Genomic DNA, 9,225 nt, shown 5'->3' on the forward strand with positions numbered 1-9,225 from the left:
GCTGCGAGCGAGCTAGACGGGAGGGAGAGCGAGCGAGGGACTAGCGAACAAGCGGCGGGCGGGCGCGGAGCATGCGGAGCGGCGCCCCGGGCGGCCCCCGGGCTTGGGCGCGGGCGAGGCGCGCGGGCGGCGGGGGCGCGGAGCTGCGCAGGGCCGACGGCGGGAGCGAGGACGGACCGCAGTGACTCAGGAGTCGCCCGGGAGCCAGCGCCTGGCCAGGGGGCCCCGCCCGCCTGTCGGCCGGGCCAGGCCGGCGGGGAGGCGCCCATGCGGGGCCGCGAGGCTCGGTGAGAGCGCGCGGGCGGGCGGGCGGGCGAGCGCGCAGCCGGCACCATGTCCATGCTGCCCACCTTCGGCTTCACGCAGGAGCAAGTGGCGTGCGTGTGCGAGGTGCTGCAGCAGGGCGGCAACATTGAGCGACTGGGTCGCTTCCTGTGGTCGCTGCCCGCCTGCGAGCACCTCCACAAGAATGAAAGCGTGCTCAAGGCCAAGGCCGTGGTGGCCTTCCACCGGGGCAACTTCCGCGAGCTCTACAAGATCCTGGAGAGTCATCAGTTCTCGCCGCACAACCACGCCAAGCTGCAGCAGCTATGGCTCAAAGCGCACTACATCGAGGCCGAGAAACTGCGCGGCCGGCCCCTGGGCGCCGTGGGCAAGTACCGCGTGCGACGCAAGTTCCCGCTGCCGCGCTCCATCTGGGACGGCGAGGAGACCAGCTACTGCTTCAAGGAGAAGAGTCGCAGCGTGCTGCGCGAGTGGTACGCGCACAACCCCTACCCGTCGCCGAGGGAGAAGCGAGAGCTGGCGGAGGCCACCGGCCTCACCACCACGCAGGTCAGCAACTGGTTCAAAAACCGGCGGCAGCGCGACCGGGCGGCCGAGGCCAAGGAAAGGTACGAGTAAGTAGAGCATCGGCGCCGGTTTCCCTGGTCCCGAGGCTCGGGGGATGGTGTGCTCCTGGAGACGATTAAACTGGACCCCGGTCCAGGTTACGCCCCCGGCTGCAGCCCAGCCTGGCTCAAAACAGCGCTTAGATCTTGCTGGAGTCTGAGCGGCCAGGAATTTGTCTAAAGCGGGCAAAGTAGTGCTTACATTCTCAACTAATTCCCTAGTCCCTTGTGGATGGCCTAGATTGGAAAAATAGTTTCAGAGAGGGCAGGGGTGTAGGCCTGGATGCCCCTGCAAGGTAGGTATAGGCTCAGGGCCTGCTCTTCCTCGAACAACCAAGGGTATGGGGGATCAGCGATGGTTTCAGATGTCACCTCTAGGTCAAAGTGCTTTTTAAGGAGTCACAGCTGGGATTGGAACCTCCTAGAATTATCCGAGCAATGAAGACAATGACTGAGGACAAGGCAGTTGGGAATTATCCCGCGTGGAAAGGACCGAGAGATGAAGGGCCCCCGGGAGGAAGTGTCAGCCGTGGGAGAGAAGACAAACACAAACCTCTTTTCTGGCCTGCTGAATCCAGCAAGCCTTCCAAGACTTTCCAGAACCCTTGACCTTTCTCTACTCGGGTCCTGTTCTCTTTGATGGGCAAGTCGGGTGTGTAAGGTAAACTGAGATATGCCAAGGGCTGGGAGTTGTATTTTCCCTCGGAATCCAAGACTTTGCGGGACTAACCTAAGCGTGGAGGCCCTGCAACCCGCTTCGAACTTTAATCTGAACTGGAGAGAAACAGGGAATGGGAACAGGATCCCTCCTTCGCGGCAAAACAACGGTTAGGCGGTGTGGGACGTGTTCAACACAGAGTTTGAATGACCCTAGTCCAGGGTAAGGGGGACAGTGGGAAAGACGAGCAAACGGCAGAGTGGATCTGGGTATTTGAAACCTTGACGTCGGACTTTTTGTGGTGATGAAGTCTCGCTAGTCGGGTACATAGATGCTCTCTCAAGAAATCAGACAGAACAGCTGCTAGGAATCCACAAAGAGATTTTACTCAGGATTTCAAATACACCCCGCCAGGGACTGTCCACAAAAGTAGGGCAGGAGGAGGACTCTCGCTGCTGGGTTCACTCTCAGGCTGGCACCGAGTACAGGCTCTCAGCTAGGGTTTCTGACCAGGCCCCAGGTGAGGGCTACAGATTGTGTCCCCGGGTTTCTGGTTATGCCGTAAATATCCAGGCCAGCATTAATCACTCGTTCTTTCTCCAGGGGCTGCTCTCCCTTCTGAGCTTCTAGTCCCCTTGCTAAATTTTTTTCAGCAGATGTCTAGGGAGAAGTCCTCCGTTCTCAAAGTCTGATCCTTATGCCCAGTCAAATAGAGCTCACAGAGTCTGCTCAGTTTAGAATCAGGGAACGAATTCTCAGGAGCCCCCAACCCACCCACGCCTATCTGCAACCAGGAGTTACCCTCCCGCTGAGAAAGGCAAAAGGGAAAGGAGGCCCGTGCTTAGCCAACTCCAAGTGGGCCTCTAGAGCTGGGATCTCCGTACCTGGAACTTCTGCCCTTACTTCTACCCAGCAAACCTAGTTTGTCCAGCCTAAGTGATCTGAAAATCCAGCCTCATTCACCCAATTCCTGGCACCCTGCTTGGTGACTCTGCTCGAGGGGAGAGATGGGGTGGGAGACTAGGCCGGGACATATAGAGAGAGTCAGAAAGGTAGTCATGAGATTAAGAGCATAGATTGATAACGGGGCAAAGGACAAGAGAAGGCTAGAGAGTCGCGAGGTTCAGAGCGCCACAGGAAACCAAACGCGGAGCGTCAGAAATGGTAGAAATCGAAAACACCCTTTAGCAACTGAGGCACTGAGTCGAGCCCCAGGCGCTGAAGTCCTGAGGGGTGGCGCTCGAAGTGGCCTCGTTTTCCCACTGACCCCACTGCTTTGCTCCTGCGCCTGCAGGGAGAACAGCGAGAACTCCAATTCCAGCAGCCACAACCCGCTGGTTTCCTCGCTCAACGGCAGCGGCAAGTCGGTGCTAGGCAGTTCCGAGGATGAGAAGACGCCGTCGGGGACGCCAGACCACTCGTCGTCCAGTCCCGCATTGCTGCTCAGCCCTCCTCCGCCCCCTGGGCTGCCCTCCCTGCACAGCCTGGGCCACCCTCCCGGCCCGAGCGCAGTACCCGTGCCAGTGCCGGGTGGAGGCGGCACGGACCCACTGCAGCACCACCACAGCCTACAGGACTCCATACTCAATCCCATGTCTGCCAACCTTGTGGACCTGGGCTCCTAGAGCTCTTGCTTTCCGAGCTTGGTGCGGGGACAGGAGAGGTGGTGTGGGAGAGCAATAGGTGCTGGAGTCCATACCGGGTACTAGAAGACCGCCACGCCACGCCACGCCACGCAGGAGCAGCAGAACTGAGGCGGGACAAAGTGGACAAATGTCTGCTAGGGGACCCTCTGGGGGATTCCTCTCCAACAAGTTGCTTTTGAGATCTTTTCGAAGCCAGGGACTTGGTCTTGAACCAGGCAAGGGAATAAATTATAAACCGCAATCACCACCCCGATTTTTCTCATCTCTTCTCCCTCCTTTCTTTCCTCCACTTGCTTTTCTGGTTTCTTATTTCTCCTCTCTGCCTTCTTGCTTGTTATTCCTCTTTTCCTTCTAAATGTCTGGAGTAATCTCTCTCTCTCTCTCTCTCTCTCTCTCTCTCTCTCTCTCTCTCTCCTGCTTTTCTCACATCATACTCCAAGTCTTTCTTTCTTCTGGTCCTCTATTTGAGCCCCTTCTCCTCTAACTTTCTGCCAGTCCATATGAAGGAAGGTCGACATCCTGGGACTTTGGTCCTCAAAGACTCCTCCTCTCAGTGTGAGCCTAAGTGCCAGCTTTTTGACTAATAAATGAACAAGAAAGGACTGCACCCCAGAAGCCCCTGAGCAGTCCCATTCTCTCTCTCTCTCTCTCTCTCTCTCTCTCTCTCTCTCTCTCTCCTTCCTTCCTTCCCTCCCTCCCTTCCTCTCGCTCCTTCCACCTTTCATCCTCCCTCACCCCCTCCTTCCCACCACGCTGATTCTTCTCTTCCTCCTGGGACCATGGTCTCTGCACTCCCAGCCCAGAGTGCCTCCCAGCCGCAGACTTGCCTTTCCCCTTTTATGCCCTCATGTGAATGTTCGTCGGGAGATATTTCTGCTTTTATTTTATAATAAAATTAGAAATCATAAATATATGGATATGTGCCCCAAGGCCTGGCGGCCTGGCTTGTAACAGAGTCTGATTTCCCTATAGAGACTGAGTTCCCCAGTGAGCCGTTCTTCACAGTGATACTTGGGCAGAGTCCTGGAAACCCAGACTGGCCTTCCTTCTCAGTGTGTCTCTCGCAAGGTAAAGGGATGAGACTGAAAACTCGGAAGCCTTCTCCTATTAATTAATACCTTAGTCCCTTTTCTCTGCTGAAACAAGGACCAGACGTCCGGCTTCCACCACAGCCACCACAGTGGAGCCCCCACCTGCCGCTCCCCCCCAACACACACACACACACACACACACACACACACACACACACACCACCCACCGCTGGGGTTGTAGAGGGAGTTGAGAGCCTGCGTGCAGAGGTAGAAACGAGCTTGGAATTGTGGGGTATGGGAGGGAAAGTTTTGATTCGGAATTACATCTCAGCATGGTCGAAGTTACTAGAATTGGAGATGACAGTCCGTGAAGATTCGCCCAACTCGGAGTATGGAGTATCGGCTGAGGCCTGTGTTTCCAGAGCACACCCTTGTCTAACCGAGGAGGAAACGTCTTTGAGTTTGGCAACCTGCCCTTGGTACGGAGGAAGAGGAGAGTGGACCGCCAGCCGAGGGCCAGTGTTGTGGATGCTAGCAAGCGGGTGCAGAGGCTCCTAGGGGCAGGGCTAGGGGCTCCGGAGTGTGGTGCGCTAGCTGCAAAGAAACCTACAGTATTGCTTTTGCTCTGTAGTTCTAGGCCCCTTTTATCCTACAAGTCCAGACCAGTCGAGACAGATCCAAATCAGGCGAGACTCAGGAGGAAGTTAGGGCTTTTCAGTATTGACTCGCAATAGCAGTGTGACTGCTCGATTAGGAACAGGACTATCAGGGTAGCGCCTGCCCACCCAGGGCTGGATGGGATGCAAGGGAAGAGGCTGGACCTTCCCCTGGACCCTATGACCTCTTGGGACTTTTCCTTTCTAATAAAGCCAACACTTCCTGTTTCGACCATAAACTCATCAGACCTCTTCTCTCGAATTTTTTTTTTTTAATCAAGAGTTTCTTCTCCCATGACTCAGGCAGTTGAATGGGCTAATGGGTACCGGAGGTTTCACCCATTGTGCGGCCTGGAGTTCAAGGGGAATTCACAAACCTGAAAGACTCCTAGAGAATCGATTCCTCTACCTGGGCCCACACCCAGGGCACCTCTACTTCCGCTCCAAAGAGAAGGCCCAGCCCCGGGAGCGTCCTTGGCCTCTTGGGGAGCCCCTTCTTTCCGGAAAGGTCTCAAGTACTCTCTGGAACTGGTTTGCTCTCCCGCAGACTGAGCAGCTCAACTTCCTCTGACTTGAGGCAAGCAGAGCTAGCAGCTACTGCCTGAAGGTCTGTCTGGAGAGTTCCAAATGGAGCTGCCTGTGTCAGCCCACTTGGCCAGACTGCCTGGTGACGTCATAGCCCACACTTCTGCACAATCACTTGGCTGGATGAAGCAAATCCAGTAGCCTCTGTGTTCCAAATCATCCCTCGTACCACATTCACAGGAAAACAGGCTGTGAATTATCACGTGAAAAAGAAGACACACATTTAACTTTGGCTCCGGTCACAGTTATTTGGAGCCTGCTTTATTCCATTCATTTTGAAGAGCGCCAAAACCAATTATGATAGTAGCTGCTTCCCAGGGAAATGGACTGCAGCATCCATGTTAATATCTATGTGGTAGTAGCCTCCTAGGGAAATAGATTGCAGCAACATCCTTGTTAATTCTTACACTCAAACACAGAACCAAGCACTGGAGCTCTCAGCACACTATCACACAAACACACTCCCTTCTTGATCTATGTGTATGTACTACACACGTGAGCCGGTCCAGCATGCACACAACACACATGTATGTCAAGCTTCCCCCACATCCGGATTCTCTCCAAGGAACATTAAACTCCACAGCTGCCACCACCCTGCCCACTTCCAGTCCCTGTTGACATCGGAGCAAAGTCTTGCAGAGGACCTTTCTGGGAAGGCGTCTGTACCTAGCTACTTGGTCACAGAGACAGAAATGATCCCAGCCAAGAGATGGCAGCTGATCAGGGATCCATCAGAGGCACCCTCTCTAGTGTCTTCCAGGGTGCAGTTCCTGCTCTAGGAAGCTCCTGAGTGCCAATAGGGGGCAGGGGGCCAGTTCCAGGGCTATATTCCATAAAGTGATTACAGAGCAGTTCAGCTAGATGGAACCTTCCTTGTTCCATTCTTTCTTCACCAGCTAGCCTGGAAAATATGGGTTTAAAGACAAACATGGGGAGAGGGGGCAGAAGTTCACCACATCTATCAGTATAAGCCACTCCCACTGCGACTCCTATCATAACACGAAAACTGGACATAATAAACAGATGCTAACTGTATTTAAAAAAACAGCCTTATCATAATCTGTGGAACAAGATTCTTAGGGACCCTCTTCCATCAACCCTCCCTCAGCAGTCAGAGTTTTGCCCTGGCACCTGGGAATACCAAGTCTCCCTCTCTGGTCCCCTGACAGTCTGCTAAAGGATGTCCTTCAATTTGTTCCTAAGCAGGTACCCACTACCACCCGGTAGTGAGACCATAAATGAAGACAGCAGAATCCAGTCGCTAAAGGACAGCTGATGAGACCTGAGAAAAGAAACTCTCCTTTGGGTTTAGGAGCTCAGAACCCAGGGGATCCAGAGGGACCAGTTCTCTCCACCTGCTTCTAGAGTACCTGAGGGGCATCTTAAGGAAGTGACATTCGTCCAAGTCTGCAGAGCAATTGATGATTGATAATTGATGATTTCCACAGCCAGGAAAGTATCCCAGAGCCAGGAAGACGGGAGGAGAAAAGCGGACCCTGATCACCTGGGACAGAGAAAGGAATCTGGAATCTCCTCCTCACTAGCCAACCCCACGGATCCCACCGGCAGCTCTTTGGCTCTCAGAACATGCAAAACCTCTGGAAGAAAGACACCAAAGCTTTTGTGTGTGAAAACCTGTGAGGAAAGACCAAATGGGAACTGTCCCCATTCTGCCCCTCTGACTTCAGCCTTCTGAACTAGGTGACTAAGAACTCATGAGTGTTCTTAAGGCTGTGAGACCGGCAGCTGTGTGCCAGAGGACGGTGTGATCAGACCTGCCTGCCGCCATAGGCTCAGAGAGTGACTGCAGGCAGCGGAGAGAGCTGGCGAGTGCACTTGGGGGGAGTGACGTGAGTCTGAGCTGGTGAGCCCCCACCAAGGAGCAGTGTGCCTGGGCTGGCCCACGTCTGCGGCCACTCCTTTTCTCACCGCCTCACCCCAACCCGTAGCAAGTTAGCCCCCAAGTTAGCCCTCACTGTCTGCTCCTCCTGGCCACTTCCCAGTAATACAGAGGAAAGGAAAAATTCCTGTTCCTGAGTTTAGGGCTGTTGACCCAAGCCGCTGTCGGCTGCTCCAGAGGAGTCTCTCGTGAAGATTCCGACGGTGTCTGTAAGATGGGAGTTGGAAAATAATTTCTCCACGGTGGAGGGTGAAATCCGAGTGTAAAGGAGCAGATTAAACTCACAGTTTGGAGTCACAGCAAAAGTGTGTCCCACCCCGCTTAGATGATTGGTTGATGAGAAAAGGCCTCCTGACACAAGGAAGGACATTTCGAGAGAAGACCCTCTCTCAATACTCCTAACCTTCGCCCCTTCGGAGCTAAGATGAGATCTAGCACAGGCCCGCTGTACCTGGAGCAGCTGAGTTCCAAGGACTTCCTCGCAGTAGCCCTAGCCAGCCTTGGTCACTTCTGTCCCTAGTCGACTTCCTAGGGACCACTTACCTACCAAAATAAAGCGAATCTTTAGCATCAGGGCAGACTGACGCCAGCGATTGCGAAGAAGCTTCAGGCACTCCACCTTCTGAGCTTTTTTGTGGACTCGATGGGGAGGACAGAGGCGGACGTTTTGGACCGGCAGTAGAAAGGTTCCACAAGTCGGCCATCCTGGGAAGCCAGTAGGGAGGGAGGACTTTACCTCCGCTTTCCCAAGGTACTAGGTTCCGTTAGGCCAGTGCCTAGGATTCGAATGCTTTCTCCGGGATCCTAATCGTCCCCTCCAGTACCGCCATGGGCACTGGGGCTTGACCACCGCCAGAGGGTCTGTAACGAGAGCGGTGATTCGTTCGGTAGAAAGTAGCCGCGCGGGTCTTGGCGGTGCCGAGGTCTTTTACTTTACCGGGACTTTAAGCTGGGGCCGATGTGTCTATCCAGGCAGGGGCTCACTCGCACAGAAGTTCGTTGTTGGCAGAATTAGTGAGTAACTTGTGAAGACGCTGTTCCGTGGTGATTTATATGAGCTTCATCCTCGCTGCAGCGTTACAAACACACCGTCATTATTGACAAGGGAAAGTGAAGGACCAGGCTAGGGAATTTGCCTGAGTGGGACAGGTTCCGGGGGAGGGGCGGATATTTGAAAGATATCTTTGAGACTGCAGCTCACGGTCTTCCTGGGTTGTGAGCTGCCTCCGCGCAGTGTTAAGAATTAGAGCACTGGTTCCCAGTCCTTCAGCTCTGAGTAGCAGGGATGGCGCTGCTTCTGTCACTGGAAGACTTAGGGCTAGTTGCAGGCCAAGGTGCAGCAGGTTAAAGTCAAGGGAAAGAACTTAGCTCTACAATTGGTAATTGCCTGGTTCTCACGGAGACCTCCCTTTAGCAGGCGAGCTGCACCGGAGATTTCATCCACTGCAGGATCACCGGAAATAAAATAAAACCTTGAGCCCCAGGGTGAGCCTGGTGACTTCTACCCCCTCCGTTTGTGTCTCCCACCTCACCCGGGCCATTATGCTGGGAAGGGAAGGGTGAGGCACCGAGTTGTTTGTAGGGTTCTCCTTGGTCCTTCTCTGGCTCTCCAGGCAGACAGCACATTAGAGCTGCCATTCCATTCACGCTGTGTTCCGCCGGGACGTGAGGAAGGTCAGAATACAGCTGGCCCATCCCGGTGAACTCCTTTTCCTCACTGGCCTCTCAGAAAGCAGTCGCCCACCCCCTTCTCAGGCAGGAAAGGCATTAGTGGTTCACGCTCTCCCGCCACCCCCCCCCCCCCTTTACACTTGTCAGTTTCAAGAGAGAGTGTGTAGCATCTTATTTTTTCTCTAGAA

At 54.4% G+C, this 9,225-nt stretch overlaps 1 protein-coding gene across 1 annotated transcript; it reads left to right on the forward strand.

The window, feature by feature from the left end:
* Positions 1–329: 329 nt before the first annotated feature.
* Six2 (SIX homeobox 2) lies at positions 330–4,107 on the forward strand. The gene is made up of 2 exons (XM_048416192.3): positions 330–893; positions 2,843–4,107. Exons 1-2 carry the CDS (start codon positions 334–336, stop codon positions 3,171–3,173), a joined length of 891 nt encoding a protein of 296 aa, XP_048272149.1. The 5' UTR covers positions 330–333; the 3' UTR covers positions 3,174–4,107.
* The last annotated feature ends 5,118 nt before the right edge of the window (positions 4,108–9,225 follow it).

The sequence above is a fragment of the Myodes glareolus genome, chromosome 6 (assembly GCF_982192425.1).
Source record: "Myodes glareolus chromosome 6, mMyoGla1.1, whole genome shotgun sequence".
NCBI classification, from domain to species: Eukaryota; Metazoa; Chordata; class Mammalia; order Rodentia; family Cricetidae; genus Myodes; species Myodes glareolus.

What these genes read in the sequence shown, in the direction of transcription:
- Six2 (XM_048416192.3), top strand. Translation starts at nt 334, where the DNA reads ATGTCCATGCTGCCCACCTTCGGCTTCACGCAGGAGCAAGTGGCGTGC. An exon ending in GCGGCCGAGGCCAAGGAAAG is followed by an intron (nt 894 to 2,842) that starts GTACGAGTAAGT and finishes CTGCGCCTGCAG; the next exon opens with GGAGAACAGCGAGAACTCCA.